Genomic DNA, 11,959 nt, shown 5'->3' with positions numbered 1-11,959 from the left:
CACAACTGCAACATATGCATCGCGGGGGGTTGGACTAGATGACCCATGATGTCCCCTTCCAATTCTATGATATGCCTCCCCTTCCTGACCCCATCACTGTTTGAAGATTTATCCTTATTCCGCCCCTGTCCCCCAGTTCTATGCTGCAATCATTTCTTCCAACATTCATCCCCAAGATTTTTAATTTTTGTTCACTAACCCCCCTTATACAGATAAGTGGAAGGTTGGCATCTGGCGCGTAGCTGTCAACTTTTCCCTTTTCTTGCGAGGAATCCTATTCGGAATAAGGGAATTTTTCTTCAAAAAAGGGAAACGTTGACAGCTATGATCTGGCGGCTGGCAGGGAATCCACTGCTGTTTGCCTCATTCCACTCCTCTTGGGTTTTCTGTAGCTCTGGCCACCAATCTCTGCTGTAAAAGTGGGTGCAGATTCACCCATTAATTGTCATTTCTGACATGACCCTGGCGATGGTTCAGGATGCAGGTTTCTAGGCTTGTTGCCGGCCAGCAGGAGCTCAGGTGGCCGGATGTGGACCCGCGAATGGCAGCTGGATCTTGACAGCCTTGTGATGGGCTCCAAGTTCTGGAGTCCAGGAGGTGGGAAGGCAGCCTGTTCTGGGTGGGGCTGCTCTTCCCTGGAAGGAGCAGGATCATAGCTTGGGGAAAGTCCTGAATCCGCGTTTTGACACTAGAGGTCCAAGTGGCTGAGAGCGCTTCTCCCCAGCTCTGGCCCCTTCTGGACAGAGGGAACTTGGTCACGGTCCTCTCTGCCCTGGCCCCTGACACCTGAGATGTGCATTTTCAGGACCTCTGGCTCGTAATTTCATAGAATCCTAGAGCTGTAGAGTCAGAAGGGACCCTGAGGATCATCTAGTCCAACCCTCTGCAGTGCAGCTGTCCCATATGGGATCAAACCTGCAACCTTGGCATTATCAGCACCACACTCTAACCAGCTGTTTTTAATACTGAGTTTTGGATCATTGTAACCTGCACTGGGACCTGCTGGCAAAGAAGGGCAGGTAATGAATTTGATTTTTTAATTATCAACACTACTGCTGCTAATCATAATTTCATCTACTATCTTCATAGTTGCAGACAAAATCTCTTTCCACTGATCACATTTTAATAACGGTGTATATGTGTTTCTTTGCATTTATAGACCAGTTTGTCTCCTCACTCAAAATTGCCCTGTGAGGTAGGCCAGGCTGGAGTTGCTACATTGGCTGGGGCTGTTAGTGGACCAAATGCCCTCATTGGGCTCTCCCTTGACAGGCCTGACCATCTCCCCTTGACCGCTGAGGTAGCCAACGAGGCCAGAAGGTCCTTGCTTGAAAAACACACAGTTGCTGGACTCACCCAATTCTACTGAACAGGAATATGAAAAGGAAGTGGATTATAGGAAGGGCATGGTAGGCCAGCTTCAACGTTTCCCTCGTTTGTTGCAGGTATTTTATTTTCGGTAGAAACAGGACTCTTTTTTTGCACCTTCACACACACACACACAGCACAAAGGCTTCTGTTTCCAAAAAGGATGGGAGGGGGGCACCGTCTGATCTCTCCCCCACTGTTCTCTGTGACGTGGAGGGGAAGATTAAGGAAAAGCAGGACATTCCGGGATCAAATTAGAAACTGGAGCGGCTTCTGTAATTCCGGGACTGTCCCTGGAAAACAGGGACACTTGGAGGTTGTGTGCATCAGACGTATTTTGCCCCTGAAGACCAGTTGCTCAGGGTCACCGGTGGGAGTGGGCTGTGGAGCTCAGGTCTCCTTGTGGGCTCTGGCCAGCCACAAGGGAAGCCACACACTAGAGTGGGGGTGCTCTAACCCAGCAACAGGGTTCTTCCAATGTCCTTAGTGTTGAATTTTAATTCAATATACCAAGAAAAACGCACAGAAAAGCTCAAGATACACGTTGATCTACCCACATGTAGTTGTTATCTCTGAGAAATGTAGAAAATAACAGGATATATTTATACAAATTCTTGCACAACCCTTTAAAAATTAGCTGATGAAGGTGAATACATCGAAACAGGGGCCTGTCCTGGTTTCTGATCCATAACTGTCTTCTGACTTCTGCTCAATGATTGAAACTAAGACCTTCATGTTGAACTTGACTATGGAGTAACATGAACTTATCTCTACTCATAAACTCTTATCTCTAATTCTGTAACGAATTACTGTGTTATACATATCCTTATGAGTTTGTAATCTCTGTTTGAGTTTGTAATCCTTGTCAGAATACATACTTTTGAATGGATTAGTTTTTGTTATAACTGACCATTGATTTGCGAGTAGGGGCCACTCCCACCACTGAAACTTATATCGGCCTGAGTTCTTGGTGTGCTTTTTTCCTGGAATTTTAATTCAAGGCTGGCTGCCTTTCTGTATGTCAGATTAGGGGGGGGGGACAGAAACCCGGCTGCATTGTTATATCAAGTTGAAAAGAGACCGCACCATGTGTGAAGCAAGAGGCAAAAGGAAGGTCTGCTCCACCCCAGCCCCCCCCCCCCGACAGGAGCCCTGGGGAGGGAGCTCCAGGCCTCATCCGCTGATCCAGCTCCAGAAGAGGCAGCAGAAGCAGAAGCAGAAGCAAGAGAGTTTCTGGCTCTCGGTGGGTCTCTGGAGTTTGGGTCAGATTCTGATATGAAAAGTGCTGTTGAAAAACAACAAGAACCCTTCAGCATTGGTGACCCACGGTCAGAAAAGGACATCAGCGAAGATGGGGAGTTTAACATGCAAACAACAGCAGGTGGAAGCGGAACTCCAGGCCTCCTTGTGGCTGAGAGAGACTCCAACTAGCTTAGGGGGAAATGCGCCTCTCCTGGCTGAGACGCTTGGCAGCACAGCCAGGGCAGGGTGGGTGATGACGGGCTGCGTGAATCTGTCCTGGGGAGAGAAGGATGCCCAGGCTGAGCTCAGCAGACTGTGTCCGAGAGCAAAAGCCCAGGGCGTCTCACGAGGCACCCGCTTCATCGCTCTGCATGAGATGGGCAGGACGGGGATGGATGGGACGAATGCTGAAGGGCAACCTCGGGCTACTCTCACCTCGTTTGGCTTTCTTGGCACCCTCTGCTCTGAGAAAAGTCCCCCCGGAGCTCCTTGTTCCTGAGCCCGACAGCCCAGAGAGGGAAGGAAGGCCACGGCCGGGCAGTTTCCATTACCTGAGGAAGTCAGGCGCTCGAACGATCATGTGCTGGAAGTCTTCCAGGGACAGCTTGCCATCGTTGTCCAAGTCGGCTTCCTCCATCACCTTGTTGCACACCAGGCACACCTCCTCCGGGGTCAACTCTTTGCGGGTCAGCTTGTTCACCGTCTTCTCCAGGTCGGATTTGCAGATGTAGTCGTCATCGTTGAAATCTGCAGATAGAGGGGTGCTTGGGGACCTCAGGGCCGGAGCAGGGAAAAGCTCCACTGCCTCTGAACTTACACATGATCCCCTCAGAAGGTCAGCTCCCTGCTTTGGCGGTGAGAGTAGTGCCAGAGCCATGGCAGGTTGGCAGGGTGGGGGGAGGTCTGCCTATGAGGGCCTGTGGTGGGGGTGCCAGTGTTGCTTCAAGCCCTCTGGAAATGGGCTTCCTATGCTCAGGTGCACAGGGAAGTCTGCTGCAGTGTTTGTGGAGCACCACAAAAGGTTGTGGAGCACCACAAACCACTTCCACACATGCACACACAGTGCAGAGCCTCTGCTGTTCAGTGAGATTCCCACTGCCCACTCGCCAGTAACTTCTTGGGCTTCCTTCAATGCTTTTGATAGATCATGGCAGGCAGAAATCCGCGGGGTGCAGTTTCCCCTGTCACTTGATCTCTTTGCGGGTCCAGCCACCCCTCTGGCCTCTTCTCCTGCCCTGCAGCTGCTACACAAAGCCTCTTGTCTTGAAGAGCATTTGGCCAGGGCTGCCCCCATTTCCCATTGCTGGAGTGACTGGCAGCCGGTGAAGTTGTGTGGCAATGCTCCTCTTCAAAGAGCCCATGCCCAACTCCCAGGACCTCTTCCCTGAGGCTGCCACTCAACATTTTGGGGGCCTGAAGCTTGAATTGTCATGGGGGGCCCTTTGAAACCAGCAATGAGGACTGGATAACCACTGTTATTTTATTCAGTGGGGTTGTTCCATGACAGATCACTGACTCTCAAATTTTGGGATTGTTGAAATAAATGCCAAAAAAATTAATATTAATCAATTGGACTCAAATCAATGCAACTCAAATTGGGTCTAGTTTTAAGCCATGTAGACTGAAGTTGCTTCTGGGATCCTCTGGGATTAGAAGATTAGCATGATTACTTTCCTAGTAGATATTCCCCTGACCTCACCGTAGATTTTGAAGGCGTAATAAGCCTTGAGATCCCGAGGAGCCATTTCACTCATCACTGAGAACATATCCAGGAAGTCATCCAAGGTCATGTTGCCCTCCCCATCCTCGGAGAAGACCTCAGCGATGCGCTGCCGGAAGGGGTTGTCCTGAGGAAGGAGATGGGGTGAGAAGGAAACCCGCCTGGCTTCAGGGCCTCCTCCCCATTCCCCCTGGGGCAGCCTCACTTCGAGGGCAGGTGAGACAGCTGGTGCCAGGCAGCCTCTCCCCACAGAGTCTTCCCTGGGAACTGAACCCCAGGGCCCCTGCCCGCCGCCTCCTGTACCTTCAGCTCAGGCATGCTGCCAATGAGTTCGTAGGGGAGCTTCACGTTGGGCTTCTTTGTGTAATCGAGTGGGACCAGCTGAGGGGCCAGGTCACGGTACCTGTCAAACAACCTGCAAGCAAGGAAAGGAGTCTTTCTCACCTGTGGGATGCAGGACCAGGTCGTGGAGGGAGGATGTGGCTTCTCTCGAGCATGCTGGACTGGCAGGAGTCAATCATCACTGAGCAACATGCAAGGCGTCATCCAAGATGACTTGCACTGGTCCAAATATCAGGACAGCTCACATCTCTGGCCTTCCCACCAAGCAAGGCAGAAGAGAGAGAGCGTTTGGCCAAGCAGCTCTGAAGGGGCCTCCTTTGCTGCTCTGTTATTTACAGTCAAATGCCTGGAGGCAAGGAGAGGTCAGCAAACCCAAGAAGTCTTCTTCTCAGCTGCTGCCTAGAGGAAGCAGCAGGCAGAAGGTGTCCTTCTCCCACAAAAAATTAAAAACCAGGGAGAGGAAGAACCGATCAAGGCTATGCTAAGAATCTGAAAATGTTAGGGGGACTCAGACTGCCACACAGGTCTGTGTGCGAGGGAAGAGAAGGGGGCACAGGTGAGTTTGTTTGGGGGTGGTTGTCTTTGTGTGTGTTTTGCTGATAATTCTGTACATTCAGGTACTTCTTCCCTGCACCACCCCACCAATTCACAACAGGGAATGCTCCTGCAATCCTCGGCTCATTTACTTAGGTCCAGATCCCCAGACGCCATTGGATGCAGTAGGACCTACTTCCAAGTAAGCACACATTGGCACAGGAGGCCTAAGTGGTTTTGTGCTCAGTCAGTTTTAAAGGGCATTTACCTGTTTCCATTTCCTAAAAGGTTTTGTCTAAATGTGCTTCTTGTGTTTGCTTTCGGTATGTTGGGTTACTTACTGCTTTGTAAGTTGGTTGCCTCGAAACAGACATTTTTAAAAAAAGTCAGGATATAAATCCTAACTAAGCTGGCAGCGCGATCCTTTGCCCCTGCCTGCTCAGAAGCGCAGGCCATTAAACTCAGTGGGATTTCGTCTTGGATTTGCATGCAGAGCACTGCAGCAGAAAGCGCTCACTAGAAGGGAAGTCTAAAAAGTGGGAGCAGGAGCGGGGGGTCTCCTCCTCCTCTGCCTCCTTTTTGCTTCCTTTGTTTACTCGGCAATGGGCTGTCATCAGAGAAAGTGGCAGAGAACAAAGAGGCAGAAGTTTCAAAAGGGCTCCCTATCAATAATGAATGCCTTATTCATGATACAATTATGGTCTTGGCTTCCATTCCAGACATGAAAACATGCCCATACTTAGGTTTCATCAATGCCCCTTTCACTCAGCCTGTGTCCCTTGCTACATGTCACACAGCAAATGGCAGAGGGGAGGGGGCGCATTTCTCCTGGGCTGGACGCTCCTCCTGCCTTGCTCTGAGACCCCTCAGCCTGCGGGCCTTGGGTCTCCCTTCCTGGGCACTTATTTGTTTATTCACTGCATTAGTATATCACCTTGTCTTTTGGGGAGCTCAAAGCTGTGCCCATGGCTCTCCTATTCTAGCTTCATTACACCCCTGTGAGGTGGGCTAGATGGACAGGGAGAGAAGGGCTGGTAGCTGGATGTGAACTCGCTTCTCCCAAGGGGCTCAAACTCTAACCACTCCACCACATTATCTCTGCAGAGTCTCAGTTGGGAGAGCTCCAGAGGCCACAGGAACCAAAGGGTTTGGAGTCTATTTGGAAATATTTCGAGTGTTTTGTGCTCAGCTCCTCAAAGTTCAAAACTGAATAAACTTACTAAGAAGGAAACTATGACTCCCAAGGGAGTTCTAGCACCTGTCTCACACCCTGGATTGCCCAATGGCTCAGTTTTGTTGAGCGAGAGTCTTAAAAGGCCACTTGGAACCCCCTGATTTAGGCTTCTGTGCTGCAGGGACCCGAAACTGATCCTGCCACTTCCAGCCCCCCTCCCCCCCCCCAGCTCAGCAGAGGGGATTTCCAGAATGCGGGGCCAGGCGCATTTCATGGCAAATGGGCATCTGTGAAAGGCAGCTTGGGGAAAGGCGGGGAAAGGCCGCTCTGCTTCAGCTGCCGCCCCCCCCCCCAGCTTTTAACAAAGGATAATTCTGACGCAGGTATTTGGATTCTGTAGCCAAACGCATAATCTCACCTGAGAATTTCTTTCCGTGTGAAGAACGTTGCATCCTGAAACAGAAAAGAAATGTGAAATCAGGCAGAGAGGGGAGTCTGCGAAGGCTGGAGACCCTCGCCCTGGAGTGATTTCTGATCTTCTGGCAAAAATGCTCTCCTACCCCGCCCCCACCCCTGTGCTGTACAGACATTAGCCGCAAAAATAAGCTCTTTGAATCCAGGAAAAGGCAGGTTGTTGCTGCTTTGACTCCATCTACTGCTGCTGCTTATGAGCTCCTGCACGGACACGCTCCTCGCAGGGCTGCGTTCACACATGGCATTCGCACTCGTGTGGCTTGTCTGCATGTTGGCTTGAAAAAGCAGCCGCTCCCGCTTCCTGCCCTGCATTAGCAAAGCTCTGGTGAGCGCGCAGGCATGGAAGCTCCCGCGCGGCGTCCGCAGGAGCTCTTACCTGATAGGCGTCCAGCTGCTCCGGAGTGAAGATGGTCTGCTTGTTACCCATCTCTGAGCCCTGGGCGAGGGGTCCCATGGCTCCTGCCCCCGAAGCTGCCTTTCCAGAGAGGCGTCTGGCTGGGGAGGTTAGGAAAAGCTCCCGCAATCGGGCTCTCCGGGAGTGGAGGGGATCAGGTATCGCCCGCTCGCTCTCCTCCATGGACCTCCGGATCATAATAGAGGCATTTCATCAAATCTTCAGTCCGGAGGCGGCACCCGGGGCATGTCCAGCATCACTCACCTGCTGCCTGCGGCGCGCGCCGGCCCCGGAGGGCTCAGGTTACGCCGCGGATGCCAAGGCCCGCTCCGGGCTCGCTCTGCGCGCAAGGGAAGGGGCTGCTGCGCGCGGACGGAGCGGCTTCAGCTCGGCTCCGTGGCGCGGCCTGGCGGTCTCCCTCCTGCTGCCGGGAGGTCTCCCTGCTTCGCCCTCAGCATCTCCCCAAGTGGACGGGAAGAAAAGTGGCTCTGAGCAGCCCTGCGGTGCCCCAACCACCCAATGGAAATATGTTCAGCCCCAGAGAGAGATATGGGGAGATGGCGGGAGGGACCTCTCTCTCTCTCTCTCTCTCTCTCTCTCTCTCTCTCTCTCTCACACACACACACACACACACACACACACACACACACACACACTGCCCACATGGCTGTGCATTTACAGCTAGCAGCCACCCATCTGGTTCGCTGAAACGGAATTCAAAATCTCTGAAAACGTCAACACACTTGTTTATTTATCTATCTATTTATTTATTTCATTAAAATGTATACACCACTTGACTGTAAAAAATAAAGAAAGCTCAAAGCGGTTAGAAAAGAAGAAAACAATAAATTTATCAGTAAATTTATCAGCCTCAACCAGAGCCAGGGCTTTTTCGGCTGTGGCTCCAATCTGGTGGAACGCTCTGTCCCAAGAGACCAGGGCCCTGCGGGACTTGACATCTTTACGCAGGGCCTGCAAGACAGAGCTGTTCCACCAGGCCTTTGGTCAGGGTTCAGTCTGACTCCCTCTCCCCTTTCATAAGAACTTGCATGAAAGTGGCCTCCCAATTTTTCTCACAGGCCCATATAAGTTCAGCACAAACAGTTGGGCCTGGTGAGCATTTAAGGTCCCCAACCCTAATCTGCGGGTTGCCATTGATTGGATTTTATTCTGATCCTGATCTGATTTGAGGATGTATTTTAATTGATTGTCTGATTTTGTGTTAATGTGTTATACATTTGATGTTAGCCGCTCTGAGCCCAGCTTTAGCTGGGGAGGGCGGGATACAAATAAAATTTATTATTATTATTATTATTATTATTATTATTATTATTATTAAAGACAGTTAACAACAACTATTTAATGCATTACAAAAAAACAAAATCAGAGATAAACTAAAAGCAGATTAGAACACACACCCCCCATCAATCTCAATATCTGGCTAGGCTTTTCTAAAGTTGTTGGCAGGAGCTGAAAAGAGTACCTGCCTGATAGGGAGTTTCAAAGTGTAGCAGCTGCCGTGGTAAAATATTGGTTTGTTACGAATGCAGAAGTATGATGTGGGAGTTGTAACTGTACAAGTTTTGCAGATCGAAGTGATCAAGTGATCATATATGAGGCTTGGTGATCTCACAGCAAGGTGATTGTGGCCCAAACTTGGGTCTTGCCCAGCCTTTCTCCCATTGCTGCCACCACTTCTGACTTCTGGCTGCTCAGCCTCAGACTGATGCTGGCAACTGATTTAAGCAGAGACGGATGAGGGCACATGCAGCAGCCCAAGGGGCCTGGCCAGATCCCTAGTCAGCATTGTTTGCATTTGGAACTACAATGGTATCTGATCAGCTTCAAGCCTTTGACTTTCTTTCTTGATTAATGAAAATATTCTTGGCAACCCGCAAGCTTAACACGAGTCCACAGCGTGATGCAGCAGCAAAAAAGGCCAATGCTATTCTTGGCTGCATCAACAGAAGTCTTGTGTTTGGATCAAGGGAAGTCATTGTTGTTTAGTCGTTTAGTCGTGTCCGACTCTTCATGACCCCCTGGACCAGAGCACGCCAGGCCCTCCTGTCTTCCACTGCCTCCTGCAGTTTGGTCAAACTCATGTTTGTAGCTTTGAAGACACTATCCCACCATCTCGTCCTCTGTCGTCCCCTTCTCCTTGTGCCCTCTATCTTTCCCAACTTCAGGGTCTTTTCCAGGGAGTCTTCTCTTCTCATGAGGTGGCCAAAGTCTTGGAGCCTCAGCTTCAGGATCTGTCCTTCCAGTGAGCACTCAGGGCTGATTTCCTTAAGAATGGACTGGTTGGATCTTCTTGTAGTCCATGGGACTCTCAAGAGTCTCCTCCAGCACCATAATTCAAAAGCATCCATTCTTCGGCGATCAGCCTTCTTTATGGTCCAGCTCTCACTTCCATACATCACGACTGGGAAAACCATGGCTTGAACTATACAGGCCTTTGTCGGCAAGGTGATGTCTTTGCTTTTTAAGATGCTGTCTAGGTTTGCCATCGCTTTTCTCCCAAGTCATAGTCCGGCTCTATTCTGCCTTGACCGACCACACCTGGAAAACTGTTCTGGGCACCATAATTTAAGAAGGATGTTGACAAGCTGGAACGTGTGCAGAGGAGGGCGACCAAGATGATCAAGGGTCTGGAAACTAAGCCTTATGTGGAATGGTTGAGAGAGTGGGGTATAATTTGGCTGGAAAACAGGGGACTGAGCAGAGAGATGATCGCCATCTTCAAATATCTCTAGGGCTCCCACATGGGAGACTGAGCAAGCTTGTTTTCTGCTTCTCCAGAGGGCAGGATCCAAGCTGACAGATTCAAACTACAAGAAAGAAGATTCCATTTAAACATTAAGACAGTAAGAGCTGTTTGACAGTGGAACAGACTCCCTCTGGAGGGGGTAGACTCCCCTTCCTTGGAGGTTTTAAAGCAGTGGTTGGATGGCCATCTGCCAGGGAATTTTTTTAAAAGAATCCCTGGCTGATGGCTACCCAGCCTCTGATGAAATATGTCCACAGAAGGAGAGTTCACCACCTTCCAAGGGAGCCCCTTACACTGTGAAACAGCCCTTACTGCCACAAAGTTATTTCTGATTCAGGTAAATAGCTGTGTTGGTCTGACACAGTCAAAAAAAAAATTTTAAATGTCCAGTGGCACCTTAGAGACCAACTAAGTTTGTTTTGGGTACAGTGGTACCTCGGGTTAAGTACTTAATTCGTTCCAGAGGTCCATTCTTAACCTGAAACTGTTCTTAACCTGAAGCACCACTTTAGCTAATGGGGCCTTCTGCTGCTGCCGTGCCACCAGAGCACGATTTTTGTTCTCATCCTGAAGCAAAGTTCTTAAGCCGAGGTAATATTTCAGGGTTAGCAGAGTCTGTAACCTGAAGCCTATGTAACCTGAAGCGTATGTAACCCGAGGTACCACTGTATAAGCTTTTGTGTGCATCACACTTCTTCAGATATAACTTCTTCAGATTGATACGGAAAGGGGGAGACATGCCTTCCTTCACCCTTCTACCGGCCACCAGAGGGTCCGAGGCGATGACCTCAAGGGCTCCCAGCCCCACGTGGACCCCTCAGCCCCCACACCATTGCACGGGCGCCACACTCTACCCCAAGCCCCATAAGTGGAGTGCCTTTTCCCTTTCCTACACCGATCCACTATTACGGGCGAAATAAGCCCAAATTCTTATGCCTCTTTCCCGCTCTATCTTTACTGTGGGTTGACCGTACCAAGCTGTATTCCCTATTCCTTTCAATGGCTGCGTTCTATCCAATCAGAACCATGCATTCGTTTTGCAGAGCTAGCTCAGCGGAGCTAGCTCCTGCACGCCTCATTTAACCTCTTGACAAGCTGCTGACGGCTCCCCGCTGGGAGAACAATGGAAACGAAACTTGTGAACTCATAAAAGTGTCAAGTCTTGCTACAATGTATCTATTCTGTTTCCGACTTCAATCACCAATATGAATTGGACTAAAAAGGACTAAAATCTTTAGAAATTCGTATAAAATCAACCACAACTCCGATTCCCTTGCTTTTGGTGCCAATCGGCTCAGTCTCCTCAGGACTCCATGACACCTCCCCTGCCTCCATGATCCCTCGAGCGAGGCGTCACGTACTCAGGAAGACCCTAATCCGGTCAAATCACTCTGCCAAGCCTTTCCTCCGGGCAAGGCCAGGTGACAGAACATGCATACATGGACCATTGTCTTCTCATCACCGGCACTCAGGAAGTGCTTATCTGTGCATATCTCCAGCTCTGCATATTCCCCCTCCCTCCTCCATATGTTAATCTGGTGTAACCCAACCTCTCTTTAATGTATTCATGATGTAATCCGTGTAACCCAACCTCTCTTTAATGTATTCATGATGTAACTGGGATGTATTTTGCACTGTATTCTGGGACATGGAGGGAAGTTTCAAAAGTTCATGTCACCCTTTTCTCGCTGTTCAATCTCATCTTGAACCTGTTGCGCAATAAACTTGGATCTTCTGCAGTTTGCTCCTGTCTCCGGCTGAGCTCATTTTCTTCCGCAGGGACCCACGGACTTAGTCCGACGAGCTGGGTGGCAGAGTAGCCCCACACCCAGATTTTACCGTAACAAGATATAACTTCTTCAGATATAACTTCTTCTGAAGAAGAAGTGTGCATGCACACAAAAGCTTATACCCAGAACAAACTTAGTTGGTTTCTAAGGTGCT

The 11,959-nt window shown here is 49.9% G+C and overlaps 1 protein-coding gene and 1 long non-coding RNA gene across 2 annotated transcripts in view; one reads left to right on the top strand and one right to left on the bottom strand.

Annotated features, from left to right (window-relative positions):
* LOC308569807 overlaps positions 1 to 11,959 on the top strand; it is a 109,503-nt gene that overhangs the window by 15,788 nt on the left and 81,756 nt on the right. The gene's annotated exons all lie outside the window — the stretch shown is intronic.
* CIB3 (calcium and integrin binding family member 3) lies at positions 48 to 7,888 on the bottom strand. Its single transcript, XM_081164171.1, has 6 exons — positions 7,231 to 7,888; positions 6,799 to 6,833; positions 4,634 to 4,745; positions 4,310 to 4,457; positions 3,162 to 3,357; positions 48 to 2,653 (listed from the first exon to the last, which is right to left on the bottom strand). The coding sequence occupies exons 1-6, from the start codon at positions 7,444 to 7,446 to the stop codon at positions 2,632 to 2,634; spliced, it is 729 nt and encodes a 242-aa protein (XP_081020297.1). The 5' UTR covers positions 7,447 to 7,888; the 3' UTR covers positions 48 to 2,631.

The sequence above is a fragment of the Podarcis bocagei genome, assembly GCF_964188305.1.
Source record: "Podarcis bocagei genome assembly, chromosome: 12".
NCBI classification, from domain to species: Eukaryota; Metazoa; Chordata; class Lepidosauria; order Squamata; family Lacertidae; genus Podarcis; species Podarcis bocagei.
This window is presented reverse-complemented; position numbering and strand designations above follow the sequence as displayed.

Coding starts and splice junctions, on each gene's coding strand:
- CIB3 (XM_081164171.1), bottom strand. CDS start 7,446: ATGATCCGGAGGTCCATGGAGGAGAGCGAGCGGGCGATACCTGATCCC. Junction 4,458..4,633: donor GCAGCATGCCTGAGCTGAAG/GTACAGGAGGCG, acceptor CTCCTTCCTCAG/GACAACCCCTTCCGGCAGCG. Junction 2,654..3,161: donor CGAGCGCCTGACTTCCTCAG/GTAATGGAAACT, acceptor GTTTTTCAACAG/CACTTTTCATATCAGAATCT.